The 15,296-nt window shown below is 38.4% G+C and overlaps 1 protein-coding gene across 1 annotated transcript in view; it reads right to left on the reverse strand.

The window, feature by feature from the left end:
• SNTB2 (syntrophin beta 2) overlaps positions 1–15,296 on the reverse strand; it is a 100,480-nt gene that overhangs the window by 47,053 nt on the left and 38,131 nt on the right. Inside the window, exon 2 of the mRNA XM_068527353.1 lies at positions 9,671–9,884. Within this exon, the coding sequence (XP_068383454.1) occupies positions 9,671–9,884 (214 nt within the window). The remainder of the gene's footprint in view (positions 1–9,670; positions 9,885–15,296) is intronic.

Consider the following 15,296-nt stretch of genomic DNA (forward strand, 5'->3'; position numbering starts at 1 on the left):
TCATGCTGTGAGACAATTTATAAACACATCTACCTGGTACCTACCTACTTACCCACTCAATGCCCTCCCACTAGACTTACCCTTCTAGCTACCTGAAGGTCTAGCCACCAGTCTATCCATGTTTTATATGCCTTCACAGTTCTAGGGCAATAGCCAAGTAGGCCAGAAAGTTCTAGAAAATAGTCAAAACATAAAATAAGATCTGTGACCAGCCAAAACACTTCACAAAGCCCACACCTGAGGTATCTTTAGACAGCAAGTCATAAGCTATCCTGCTTTCTGTTTTAGTTACAGTTTGGATGAATTTATTTGATTTCCTATCCTATAGCTAAATACAGTGAGAAGTAGCTTGGGATTAAAATTTAGAGGGTTTTGAATAGCAGGTTAAGTCTGAATATTAATTGGTAAGCAACATGGAATCACTGAGGATTCTCAACAAGGGAACGATATGATCAAAACAATGAATTAAAAATAATTTTATGAGATATCTGTACACCTAGGTTCACAGAGGCATCATTCACAATAACCAAAAGGTGGAAACAACCCAAATGTCCATTGATGGAATGGATAAACAAAATGTGATATATATATATCCCACAAGCCACTTGGTGTGGCCAAAAAAAAAAAAAAATAATAATAATAATTTTATGGTGGGATGTAAGATGGATTACAATAGAGAAATGGCCTGGGGAGGTTTAATTGGACCCAAGAAGGATGAGACTACACAGAGCTCACCAGGAGGACCCACTCCTAGTCAGGAGGAACACCTCCATCCTAAAAGCTCAGCAAAAGTAGAAGAAGAAAAGAGATTTCTGACAAATAGCTTAACATTCATGTTGACCTTTATTTAGTCCTCTATATTACTTTATAATGTTTTTTCTTTTTAATGTTATTTTCCACTATATCAATTGTTGCCGTCATGGTCCTTAACAAAAATATTTGTTGGCTAAAAAAATGATTATATTTTCTAAAAGAAAAATAGTTATACATTTATTATGGGAAGATTTAAAATAGTATATTACACTCACTCCCTGGCTCTGAACTCCTGGCAACTGCTGATCCTTTTACTGTTTCCAAGGAATCATACAGTACGTAAGCTTTTCAGACTGGCTTCTTTCACTTAGCAATATGCATTTAAGGTTCCTCCATGTCTTCTGTGGCTTGACAGCTCACTTTTTTTTATCACTGAATAATATTCTACTGTCTGGATGAACCACAGTTTGTTTATCCATTCACCTATTTATTGAAGGACCTCTTGGTTGTTTTCAAGTTTTGGCAATTACGATTAAAGCATTTGTGTGTAGGTTTTTGTGTGGACGTAAGTTTTTGACTCCTCTGGGTAAATACCAAGGAGCACAACTGCTGGGTCACATGGTAAGACGACGTTTAGCTTTGTAAGAAACTGCCAAACTGTCTTCCAAAGTAGCCGTACCATTTTGCGTTCCTACCATCAATGAATAAGCCTTTCTGTTTCTATACATCTTTGCCAGCACGTGGTACTGTCAGGTGGATTTTGGCCATTCTAATATGTGTATAGTGGTATCTCATTGTTTTAATTTGCAATTCCCTAATGGCATATGATTTGAGCACCTTTCATATGCTTATTTGCCCTGTAGATCTTCTTTGGTGAAGTGTCTGTTCAGATCAGATCTGTTGTCCATTTTAAAACTGGGTTGTTTTCTTATTGTTGAGCTTTAGGAATTCTTTGTAAATTTTGGATATCAGTCCTTTACCTGATATGTATTTCACAAAGATTTTCTCCCAGTCTGTAGCTTATCTTTTCGTTCTCTTAACAGTGTGTGACGGTTAATTTTATGTGTTAACTTGCCTGGGCTAAGGGATGTCCCGGTAGCTGGTAAAACATTTCTGGGGGTGTCTGTGAGGGTGTTTCTGGAATAGATTTGCATCATCAGTAGACTGAGTAAAGAAGATAGCCCTCGACAATGCAGGTGGGCATCATCCAATTCACTGAGGGCATGAATAGAATAAAAAAAAGCGGGGGGGGGGGCAAGTTTGCTCTCTTCTTGAGTTGGACAACCATCTTTTTCTCCTGCCCTCACACATTGGTGTTCCTGGTTCTTGGGCCTTTGAACTCAGGGTGAATCATAAGACTGGCTTTCCTGTTTCTCCAGCCTGCAGACAATGGATCATGGGACTTCTTGGTCTCCACAATTGCATGAGCTAATTCCTATAATAAATAAATAAATCTATCTAACTATCTATCCATCCTGTTGCTTCTTTCTCTGGAGAAGCCTAGTACACAGTGTCTGTTACAGAGCAGAAGTTTTTAATTTTAATGAAGTTCAACTTATGAATTTTTTCTTTTATGTACTGTGCTTTTGGTGTTGTATCTAAGAAGTCACCACCAAACTTTAAAGGGAATTTTTAAAAAGCATAATCCTACAAGCTCAGGGAGAAGAGGAGAAGAGCGACTACAACAAAATTTTGGAAGCTGGCAAACAGACAGAGCAGACCTAAGAAAAGTGGGGAGAGTCAAATCCAAGCTGATCCATGTTGCAGAATCCTGAAGAGGCTGGGGAACTGGAGGCACCAGTTACCGCTGGAAGTGGGAGTAAAGCACTCAGCTAAAATAAAGAGGCCGGCTGACTGTTTCAGCATTCCCCACCCGCAGCGGCCAGTGACTGCCCCACCCTCAACCCAGAAGAAGATTCATATCCACCCTCATTCCACCAAACTGAGTGCAAGAGCCAGTGATGTCCTTAATTTAGACCCTATACCAGGCTAGTTGTTTTCTACAGAGGCTATTTATTTCCAGCTGGTTGCTTTGGCACTGTAACCAGCTTAACATCCTTAATCGCATGCTAAAAGTTGTTGCAAAACCATGACAAAAAATTTCTTTCACTCCTCCTACTGACCTACTTAGCGCTAAAGGCAGGAATCAGTTCATCCTTCTCCGGACACAAAACATTCACCTTCTGAAAAAGCCTTTATACCTCATACAGTTCCTGGGAGAGTCTCTCAGACACAGCTCCTTTGCCACAGTTTAAACTCTGAAAATCCCGATGTTAAAGATCCTACTTATTAATAACTGAAAGAAAGGAAAATAAGTCTGATATAAAATAAACTTAACCTGATTAAGCAGGAAAAGATCATGGGACCACTAGGCTGGAAAAAGATGAAAACAGGAAATAAAACAGTTCCCAGGACAGAATCACCAATTTTTCATGAAAAGAGAAATTTTGCAGTGTTTCTTAAAAAGTGATTGTAAAATAGAAAATTAAATTAGAAGAAACAGAAAATAAACTCCAAAATAGGACTAATGATTCTAGGATCCAGAAGTCTGCCTTTGAAGAAGCAGCCCCTAGAGCTGATAAAGGGGACAAAGTGTTTCCTAACGTCTACTGCTGTTTTAAAAGACAAATTCAAATGAAAATTCTACAAATAAAAGTTCGGAGGCAGTCTGCCAGTCATTGTTTGGGCCCACAGGAGAGAGGAGGAGACAGCTACAGTGTGAAGAGTTCTGGCCTCTGGTCAGACCACTGAGGATTTCCTGAGAAATGCAATTACATTCTGATCAGATGAATCAGATCATGTTTAGGTCCACAGAAGCATAGGATTCTTAAGTTTAGCCTGCTTATTTCTTCTGCTTAGTAAAGTCTATGACATAACTTATGTGTTCAATTTAGTAATAATCATGTTGTTTTATACATCATAAAGCCAAAATTTACCTTTTACATGGAAAACAGCCAAAGTGAAGATGACCCAGACATTGTGAACCAGCTCAATGATAACAGATTTACATTTCCGAAAAGCAGCGTTTAAGAACACCTTGTCCTCGCTAAACTCCGCACTGCCCACAATGCTGTTTGCTAAGGAACAGGCTCATGTTCTCTCCCTGGACTTTGTCATTATTTATTTAGCTTTCACTTTCCACAATGAACCGCTTATAACTATCAGAAGCATTTAGTGAGGTCTTGAGGACTAGAGGTGGAAGAAGCGAATAAACTTCCTCCCCCTCTTTACTTATTCATTCTGATGGTCAGCACTTTTTCTCAGCTCTAGATAGTGAAACTGAATCAATGTAGTAAAACAGAAAAAAAGGACGCTTTCCTCTCATGTCAAATAAGTTTTTTATCTAGAAAGTGAAGTCTTTACATTAAAATGAAGGATGAACCACAAGGAGATTCCACTACACACCCATCAGAATATTTAATATTAATAGTTAATATAGTTAATATTAAAAAGACTGACACTACCAATGCTGGCAAGGATGTGAAGCAATGGAAACTCTTGCACACTGCTGGTGGGCATGTAAAATGGCACAACCACTCTGGAAAAAAGCCTGGCAGTTTTTTAAAAAACTAAACATACACCTACTCTTTGAGCCAGCAGTTTCACTCCTAAGAATTTATCCAAGAGAAATAAAAATGTATGCCCACAAGAGCTGAACAAAAATATTCACAGTAACTTTATTAATATTAGCTCCAAACTGGAAATAGCTCAGGTATCCATGAATAGGAAAATGGATAAAGAAACTATGTTATATTCATAAAACATAACACTACTCAGCAATAAAAGAGAAAGAGCTATTGTTACATGCAACAAGAAGAATGAATCTCAAAATTCTTACGCTGAGTTAAATAATTCTATCACAAAAAAGTACATATGATATGACTACATTTACATGAAGTTTTAGAATAGTTGAAACAGATCTATGACAGCAAGTCAGAACAGTAGTAGCCTTGGAAGGTGGGAGAGGGAATTGACTGGGAAGGGGCAAAAGAAAACTTTCCAAGGTAACAGTAATGTCCTGTATCTTGATAGGCTTGGGTTACATAATTTTATGCATCTGTCAAAATTTAGGATTTGTGTATTTTATTGTATGCAAATATTGTCTCAAAAGAAGAAAGCTACAGCGAAAACACTGAACTCTATATGCATGCTTGAGTAGAGAGAAGTATTCTAATGTGTGCAATTCACTTTGAAATGCATCAAAGAAAATTAAGATGGATTGACGGACGGATAGGTGGGCCAATCCATGATAAAGTATATATAGTAAAATGTTAATGGTAGAATCTATGTGGTGGAAAAATGAGTGTTGACTATAAAATTCTTTCGACTTTGCTGTATGTTTGAAGATTTTCATAATAAATTGTTAGGGAAAAAATTAAGAATGATGGGAATCCACTTGCCTATGTACGGCTTAAATACCAGATTCATAATTATTTTCCAGATTAGGGAACATCTAAGCCTATTCCTTGTCAGAGTTTTACAAAAGACTATGTGGAAGATTAAGATTTTCAAATAGAAATATGGTCAGTTATATAAGGCTGCAATGTGATAAATATCTTGGTGACAGATGTCCTGATGAAACTTATTTTTGCTATTCATAAATGAACTGTTTTTCTCCATGGCTTTAAATGTTGCAGCTGTGTTACCTGTCATGACATTTCCTTTGACAGAGCTGAGATAAATTTAAGGATCAAAGAGCTCCAAGTGATTTTACAGATACTATCTTATTTATCCTTGAAGTAAAAGAACAGAGTTGAGCAAGCATTATTATGTCCATTTTACAGAAAGAAAAAAATAGGAGGACAGAGAAATTAAGGGACTTACTTAAGGTCACAAGGACACCAACAGCACCTATAATAATAATATATTGAGAGCATACTATGCCAATTTTATAACTGTTCTCTTATTTAATCCTCATGAAACCTTTCATTTTATACAGGAGGAAACCAAGGCTTATGAAAACAAATAGTTTGCCTAAAGTTACAAAGTCCATCACCCTAACTTCAGTGTAATTAGTCAATGGCTCTGAACATTTTTTTCTACCAAGACACTTAGGATAGATGTTCACATTCCTGTGGGTATAACCAAAGTTACGTATAATTTTGCCAGGTACCTGCAATTCTACTGCTTTTCTTTTTCTCTAGAAAGCACACTGGAATGCAAGTAAGAGTGACATAAGAATAACCTTGAATCTCTTCCAACTTCTATTTTACAAAAAGCAGATCATTTGCAAATTTGATATTTTTTTTTCTTTTTTTGGCCGCACCATGCAGCATGCTGGATCTTAGTTCCCCAACCAGGGACTGAACCCATGCCCCCTGCACTGAGAGCACTGCACGTGGAGTCTTAACCACGTGACCACCATGGAAGTCCCCAAATTTGGTATTTTAAGTAACTTTGGAAACAAATTACTTTGCAGCATTAAGCCTGATAATCTGCAAAAGCCTAACTCTTCTAAGACCTATCCTTGTATAGTAATAAGTAGACTGATCATCTTACTGAAGAGCACGGTGATGATACAACTCTTGTAGCCCAAACTGCCCTCTCCTGTTGGTTCTGAAAATCTATTTCAAACTTGACCATCCACCAAATGTCTTTAGCATATACGCTAAAGAGAATGCAGCCCCAAGTTTTAATAAAGGTCAAGGTTATTGAGCTCTAAAAGATGTCTTAGTGGATGATAAACTAGCACCACTTTCAGCAATACAGCCAAGTCATATCACCTTCCTCCTTCCTTCTCTCCCTACTCCCACAACCCCAGCGTGCTATAGAAATATATCAGCAGCACTACAGGTGCTGTAGACTGAATGTTTGTGTCCCTGCCTCAAATTCATATATTAAAATCCTAACCCTGAATGTGACAAAATTAGATGATGGGGCCTCTGGGAGGTGATTAGATCGTGAGGGCAGAGTCTTCACAGATGGGATTAGTGCTCTCACGAGAGAGACCCCAGGGAGCTGTCTAGATTTCTCTGCCATGTGAGGGCATAGCAAGAAAATGACCATCTATGAATCAGGAAGTGGGCCTTCGCTAGACACTAAATATGCCAGTGCCTTGATCTTAGACTTCCAAGGCTTTTCCCTAACTGTGAAAAATAAATTTCTGTTGTTTATAAGCCATCCAGTTTATGGTATTTTGTTACAGCAGCCTGAACAGACGAAGACAACAATCTATTCTCATTCTCAGAAATGACTTATAGGGACTTCCCTGGTGGCACAGTGGTTAAGGATCCGCCTGCCAATGCAGGGGACAAGTGTTCGAGCCCTGGTCTGGGAAGATCCCACATGCCGCGGAGCTACTAAGCCCATGTGCCACAACTACTGAGCCTGTGATCTAGAGCCCGCGAGCAACAACCACTGAGCCCGCGTGCCACAACTACTGAAGCCCACGCGCCTAGAGCCTGTGCTCCGCAACAAGAGAAGCCGCTGCAATGAGAAGCCCACACATTGCAACGAAGAGTAGCCCCCGCTCGCCGCAACTAGAGGAAGCCAGCACACAGCAAGACCTAAAGCAGCCAAAAATAAATAAATAAATTTATTTATTAAAAAAAAAAAAGAGGGCTTCCCTGGTGGCGCAGTGGTTGAGAGTCTGCCTGCCAATGCAGGGGACACGGGTTCGAGCCCTGGTCTGGGAGGATCCCACATGCCGCGGAGCAACTGGGCCTGTGAGCCACAACTACTGAGCCTGTGCATCTGGAGCCTGTGCTCCGCAACAAGAGAGGCCGCGATAGTGAGAGGCCCGCGCACCGTGATGAAGAGTGGCCCCCGCTTGCCACAACTAGAGAAAGCCCTCGCACAGAAACGAAGACCCAACACAGCCAAAAATAAATAAATTAATTAATCAAAATAAGAAATCTCTTTATAAAAAAAAAAAAAAAAAGAAATGATTTATTATGAAGGGATTTAGCCTGAATACTTTCCTCAGCCTGACAATCAGATGACAAATTTAATGGCTATTTGTTCTCTTTATCACATGGTAACTCTATTCTAATTCCTTCTCTATAGTCCTAACTACATAATTTTTTTTAAGTCCATGATTAACAGATCACAGTCTCTACATAAATATATCTCATTTGAGAAAAAAATTTTAATTTGTATTTAAGAGGCAGAGTTGATTATTTACTTTACAAATTAGACTCTTTTTAATTTTTTTATTTTTCTTTTTTATTTTTATTGGAGCATAGTTGCTTTACAATGTTGTGTTAGTTTCCACTGTACAACAAAGTGAATCAGCCACACATATACATATATCCCCTCTTCCTTGGATTTCCTTCCCACTTAGGTCACCACAGAGCATTGAGTAGAGTTCCCTGTGCTTTACAGTCTATTCTCATTAGTTATCTATTTTATACATAGTAGTGTTTATATGTCAATCCCAATCTCCCAATCTATCCCCATTGCCGACCCTGGTATGCATAAGTACAAATTAGATTCATACTGTATGAAAAAAAAAAAAAGCATTTCTTTAAAGATCAAGCTGTTCTGTATTTACATATGACTCAATATACACACAATCTTTCACAAATAAACCTGTATATAACAAGAAGTAATTTCTATGTCTTGAACTTTTAAAAGAAAGCAAATAAAAACAATACAAATATATCAGAATGTAATTTTCAAAATATGTATACATGGGAATTCCCTGGCGGTCCAGTGGTTAGGACTCTGCACTTTCACCTCTGAGGGCTTGAGTTCAATCCCTGGTCAGGGAACTAAGATCCCACAAGCTGCACGGTGTGGCCAATATATATATATATATATTTATATATGTATGTATGTATACAAAGTTAGCAGTTAAGACTTTTTAAGCTACTATTTCTTGAGAACCTACTATGTGTTTGGCTCTATGCAAAGGGCTTCATGTGTGTTATCCCATTTAATCTGCACACTGAGTTAAGCATTATTCTTATTTTTTTTTTTTTAATCACTGAGAATATGGAGGTTTATAGAGGTGAAGGAACTCGCTCAGAGCCTTCCTTGGAGCAGGTGACCTAGTTTGGATTCAAACCAAGGTCTGTGTGATTGCAGAGCTCAACTCTTTCCAGCATACACATAATATATTATAGAGCAGGAGCTTCCATGTCCCCATGGCCTAAAATGCCCAAGAAGGTCATTCAGCTTCTTGCTGTCTTCTGTGAACCATCCCATCCCGATTAGGCTGTGCATTCAGATCAGAGGAGACCATAAAAGCGAAAGTATATTATAAAAAGTTTGTCCTTAACTATGTCTTTGGACTAGTTTCTTTATCTCTTTTTTTCCCATCTCTAACCTAACACTAGGTTTACCAGTACCACATCATGGCATTAATGAAGACAAAGTCATAGAACCCAAATGGTGATAGAACTAGGAGGGACATTAGAAATTATCCAATCCAATGCTCTCATTTCACAAACGAGGAAACTGAGGTCAAAAGAAGCTAACCTGCCACAGTCACGTTACTAGTTGATGCAGTCTGACCTATAATGAAGATCTCTGATTCTTTACACTAACCATAGTATAAGGAATTTCCTCCTAGGAGATATTTTTAAAAATTTCTTGGACAAGACTTTTTCAATTATTAAGTACTATTCATAATGAATAAACTAATAATAACACTCCAGAAAGGTTTAAAATGAAAAGTAGAAGCCTCTTCTTTCCTTCTACCTTCTAATCCCATTTCATTCCCCAGGCATAACCATCATTAAGCTTCTTGTGTGTTCATCCAAAATTGATCTATATATGTACATATATGTGTGAAGTAAGTTAAATATGGAAGTCCAAAAATGATTCTCTCATCTCAGACTGATGTTTTCCTCTATATAATTTAGTCAACAGTCATATTATTGCATAAAAATACGCAAAGGGAGAAAGTAATATTGCAACATATCTGTAAGTTTGCAAAGCTGTGAGTACGATGTTCTCCTTAGGTACAGCTCACCTGTTTTCCAGGTCCGGCATGCTTAGGTTTCTAGCAGCAAAGCACATTTTGAGAGGGATGACCTTCCTGTCCTTGGTGCTGTTCTGGTGTTTTGGAGAACCGGAGTCCTCGCTGCCACTAAAGCTCGGTGACTGGGGAGCTGCACCTTCCCATGGCAGATCTGATACTAACAATGGCTTCTTGATATATGGCGTTACTTCTCGGATGAATTTAACTAATGAACAAAAATCAAAGAAGAAGGTTAGTATTTTTGCTTCCTATGAAAAATAACAACTGAAATATATACATACACGAACTATCTGGCATGAAGTGAAAAAATACACGAAGTTAAAGAGCCAGCACACAGAATCTTAGGATTGGAGGGTGCTTTAAGAACATGTAATCCAAATGATATACCACTGCTCTATCCTAAAAACTTTAACTTCTGAGTCTTTGCATATTGTTGCTTCTGCTTAGGACTCCTTTCTCCCTTTGTCGGCCTGGTCAACTCTACTCAAGAGTCACCTCCTCAGCAGCCTTTCCTGTTCACGCTCTCCAGGGTATTACCATTACTCTTCTGTAGCAACCTCTAAGCACCCTGGGTTGTAATCCTTTGTTAATACTTCAGTTCCCCTGCTGGCTGCGAGTTCCCCAAAGGCAGGGTTTACAATTTATTCAATCGTGGTGTCTAACATCCAGACCAGTGCCTACTCAGTAAATGTTTGAATAAATGAGTGAAGGAAAAAATGAACAATTAAATACCTGAATTATCTCAGTAGTTGGCCATCATGAATGAATCTGGAGATAGATTCAGTACCTCCTGAGACAGCCCCATCTAGCTTTAGACAACTCAACATTTAGAAACTTGAAACTTCCACCCATTGGTTTGCTGACTACAGAGGCCATATAGAACAAACTTAATCTCTTCCACATGAGAACCCTTCAGATATCTGAAGACTGAGATGATCTCTCTCTTCTCCAGACTAAGCTATGTATCTCTATTTCAGTTCGATTCAACTCAGTCAACATTTTTAGCTACCTTCCAAGTATCAGGCATTAGGCTAGCCACTGAGAATACAAGAGTAACTTAGGCATGGACCCTGCCTTCAAGGAATGCCCAGTCTAGTAAGGGAGACAGCTATGGAAACAAACCATTATAGCTTTGAAAAACAAGTACAAAAACATAGTCAAAAACAAGGTATTTCTATTAACGGTAGCCCCAAATTAAGATATAGCTTTTAATATATGCGAAATGTTTTTCTTTTAAGTTCAGTTTTAAGACATATAAAATACTTCTTTTACCTCATTCATGACTGGCAACTACTATCATTTGAGGCATTGTGCTCTTATTTCGAAAACTAGATAAACTGAAGATTATTAAATCCTTTTTTAGTAAAATCTTAAAAAGCATTAAAATGTCAATAAATCATTGAATGTAGATAAATCGGTCACCATTTCCTCTTCTAACATCAATATATGTTGCATCAGTAATCTACCTCCTCTCAAATTCCACTGTGGTAGGTCATTAGAGTAGTATCATGGGAACTGAAAAACTAGAAAGATATGATCATTATCAATGCTTATCAATATCATAATAGCTAGTATTAATATTTTATAGCATTAGAAGCTTTACAAGCCTATGAAACTTTACTAAGAAATAGATTACTAAATCTAAAAAATAATCAGCTATGTTTCTAAAAACATAGCTAACAAGTCTTTAAAATATTGTTTCTTTTTTGAATAGGTAATACATGCATATAAAACAAAATTCAGGGTTTCCCTGGTGGCGCAGTGGTTAAGAATCCGCCTGCCAATGCAGGGGACAAGTGTTCGAGCCCTGGTCCGGGAAGAGCCCACATGTCGCAGAGCAACTAAGCCCACGCGCCACAACTACTGAGCCTGCGCTCTAGAGCCCGCGAGCCACAGCTACTGAGCCTGTGTGCCACAACTACTGAAGCCTATGTGCCTAGAGCCCGTGCTCTGCAACAAGAGAAGCCACCGCAACGAGCAGCCCGCGCACCGCAACGAAGAGTAGCCCCTGCTCGCTGCAACTAGAGAAAGCCCGCACACAGCAACGAAGGCCCAATGCAGCCAAAAATAAATAAAATAAATAAATTTTTTAAAAAAGAGAGAGAAAAAAACAAAATTCAAAAGGTATAAAAGGTTTTATAATAAAGAGTATGTATTTCTAGCAGCCCAATTCCCATCCCTGGAGGCAATTACTGTATGGTCTTCCAGCAACAGGCTAAGCATGTATGAAAATAGACACACATATGTGTATATACATAAATACACACAATGGTAGTATATTATGCTTACTGTTTCCACATCTTGCTTTTTTTACTTAGTAATATTGATAATAATCTTTTATAAGCATAGCATCCTACCGCTCACTCTACATGATGTGGTGACAGAGAGGCCTTTGGAATCAGACCTTGTTCAAATACTAACTACTAACTGTGCTTGCTACTTCAGAGCTATGTGACCTCACTTGACAGTTCTGAAGTCCTCATCTATAAAATGGCAGTAACACTAAGCAAGTAAAAATTCTAGGCACATGCTAAACATTCAATAAGTAGTAGGTGCCTTTCTTCTCCTTCCCTAAGTTAAAAAGCTAGAAAAGTTAAAAATTTTAAACAGCAATCAGTAGAAGAGGCAAAATTATTTTCGTATAAGTTATTCAAGAAGATCTGCTGAAGTTAAGCATAATTCTAGAAAATATAATAATGCTAATGCCAACATTTAGAAAGAGTTTGTGTGTGCTTGTATGTGTGTGTGCTTTCTATGTATAGTTACAATATGTGTATTTCTAGGTGGAGAGAGTAAAAGCTAACTGCTTCAGGTCACCAAGGAGATTTTTTTCATCCTAGAAAAATGAGCAGGGGCGCAACCAGTGTATCCTTTGAGCAGCTGACTCAGGCATTCAATACATGCTTTAGTTTAGCTTTGTGCTTTCAAGAGAGAATTAGATCACAATAACTTTGGCAGAAATTCTTACAGTTTCTAGTCACTGCCAATGGCAGAGAGTTACTTTTCAAACATTTAAGGCAGTATACTAACTTTTGGGCTACTAATTGGGGGAAACTAAAGACATTCTAAATGACTACTCCTGAATACTACAGTGGTTAGAAAAGCCCCCTTTATGATATACTCAGAAGTTCGTTTGATCACAGAGTAGCATCAATGAGTTGATTACTACACATATTTAAATAAAACAGGCATACACACATAGCCTATTGCATGGCCTTATTAAAAGAGCAATGAGTTTCACTTGAGTTGATGACAATGGCACCCATACCCCCATCTAATTGGTTATCCATAATGGCTGGAGAACCATAAATAGACATCTGTTTCTAATTTACCTGAGATTCAGGAAAGGTGAAAAGTTAAGGGTGCTCTGTCTGAGTCCTGTTCTTAGACCTCCCCAGTTGCCACAGTGCTTTAACCTGGATACCCGGCTGGATAAGCAAAGTCTCTACACCGCCACATGGCATTCAGGTCAACTCAGAAACCGTGATATGGGGACTTCCCTGGTGGTGCAGTGGTTAAGAATCCGCCTGCCAATGCAGGAGACACGGGTTCGAGCCCTGGTTCGGAAAGATCCCGCATGTCACGGAGCTACTAAGCCCGTGTGCCACAACTACTGAGCCTGTGCGCCGGAAGCCCGTGCTCCGCAACAAGAGAAGCCACCGCAATGAGAAGCCTGTGCACCACAATGAAGAGTATCCCCCGCTCGCCGCAACTAGAGAAAGCCTGCACGCAGCAACGAAGACCCAAAGCAGCCAGAAAGAAATTAATAAATTAATAATAATAATAAAAAAGAAACCGTGATATGGGACTTCCCTGGTAGTCCAGTGGGTAAGAATCCACGCTCCCCATGCAGGGGGCCCGAGTTCGATCCCTGGTCGGGGAACTAGATCCTGCGTGACGCAAATAAGACCCGGCGCAGCCAAATTAAATAAATAAATAAATAAATAATCTTTAAATAAATTAAAAAAAAAGAAACTGTGATATATTTCAGAGTTATTTCACTTTTTCCTGATAGTTAAAGATCATCCTCAACATGCTTAAACTCTGATGTTTATAGTATTTTAGGTGTTTAGTTGCTGAAGTTAATCTTTCTTTTACGCACTGCTCGCTCTTATTGAAAATGAAGGGGGTTCTCCCCCACCCTAAAAGCATCACTATAATCCCTTCTCTTTAGAGTGACAAAAAACATATACATGTACTGTACACACACCTGGAAAGACATCTGGGAAGATTTTCAGCAAAATATCAATAGTGCCTAGAAATATGCATAGGACTGCCTTTTTTTTTTCTTTATGTAGTTGTGTATATTTGAAACTTTGATGAGCCCATATCATTTATACAAAAAACAAAAAACCTTATTTAAGAAAGGAAGAAAATTTATTCCGAAAACTTGCTCAAACTTTAAACATGGAACCACCTTAAACTAAAACCTTGTTGAACCTTCTAAAACTATAATGCACGGGATAGGATCCAAGATCCAACTGATTCTTACTGAATTCCATGCTCGAATGAATAAGGTTACAGGGGTCCATGTATATTAACAAGGTACACTGCTATCCTGGTTTGGGGCATTAGGCAGCATCTGATTTTAAACTGAATGCCATTTATGTGGCTTTTAAAAGCTTATCCAAAAGATACTTTATAGTGCAGAAGTAGCCTATGGCTGTGAACACAAGTATTCTGGTATATCAATCACCTTCCCTTATAAACATCAATCTCTCATATAATCATTATTTTCCTCTCTAATTTCTAATGCTTATCGTTTTCTTATCTCTTCAAGTGACCTTTACTATGAGTTTAAGTGAAACTAAATGGATCAGACAATGTAGGGAGAATCGTGCCAATATTTCCCCTGCTTTTGCAAACAAGTTTGTTTCTGACCTATCTTTAGGGTGGAAGAGCTGGCTTTTCATTTGTCTCACAAGTGAGTTACATTGACATCACTGTTTAAGTATTCTCCCGAGAAGTTTCTCCTCGACCTCATCCCAAGCTCCTCCTCCAAATCAGGAATCTGATAGATGGCCACCAAAAGCATTAGGGAGGAATTACTTATTTTTCGTAAAAAGCCTTTTACATTCTCAACTTGCAGGTGCCTTTCAGCTCAAGTCTCTTGCCATTTAGGGTCTGAGTAGGCTGCACAGTCTAGGGTTTGGTGATGTAAACCTTACACGTGTTCAGAGTGACTCTGATTTCATTATACCTTTCCATTTTAAAGTATCAATAACATTGCACATTCTCTAATTTATTGAGCTCCTGCTATGTGCCAGGAACTGTTTTGGGAACCTAGAATAATATATCCATGAACAAAACATGCAAAAGTAAAAAAGGATAAATGTAATGAATAAGTAAATTATATTCTAGAAAAACAAAAACTTACATTCACATAAACTTATGTTCATATATGTTCACATATATGAATGTTTTTTATCAGCTCTATTCCTAAGTGCCCAAACTGGAAACAACCCAAATTTCCTTTAATGGGTGAATGGATAAATTGCAGTACAGCCAGGGAACAGAATATTACTTGGCAATGAAAAGGAAAATGAGGGGATTCCCTGGTGGCGCAGTGGTTAAGAATCCGCCTGCCAATGCAGGGGACACGGGTTCGAGCCTTGGT

Source organism: Eschrichtius robustus, chromosome 19, assembly GCF_028021215.1.
Source record: "Eschrichtius robustus isolate mEscRob2 chromosome 19, mEscRob2.pri, whole genome shotgun sequence".
NCBI classification, from domain to species: Eukaryota; Metazoa; Chordata; class Mammalia; order Artiodactyla; family Eschrichtiidae; genus Eschrichtius; species Eschrichtius robustus.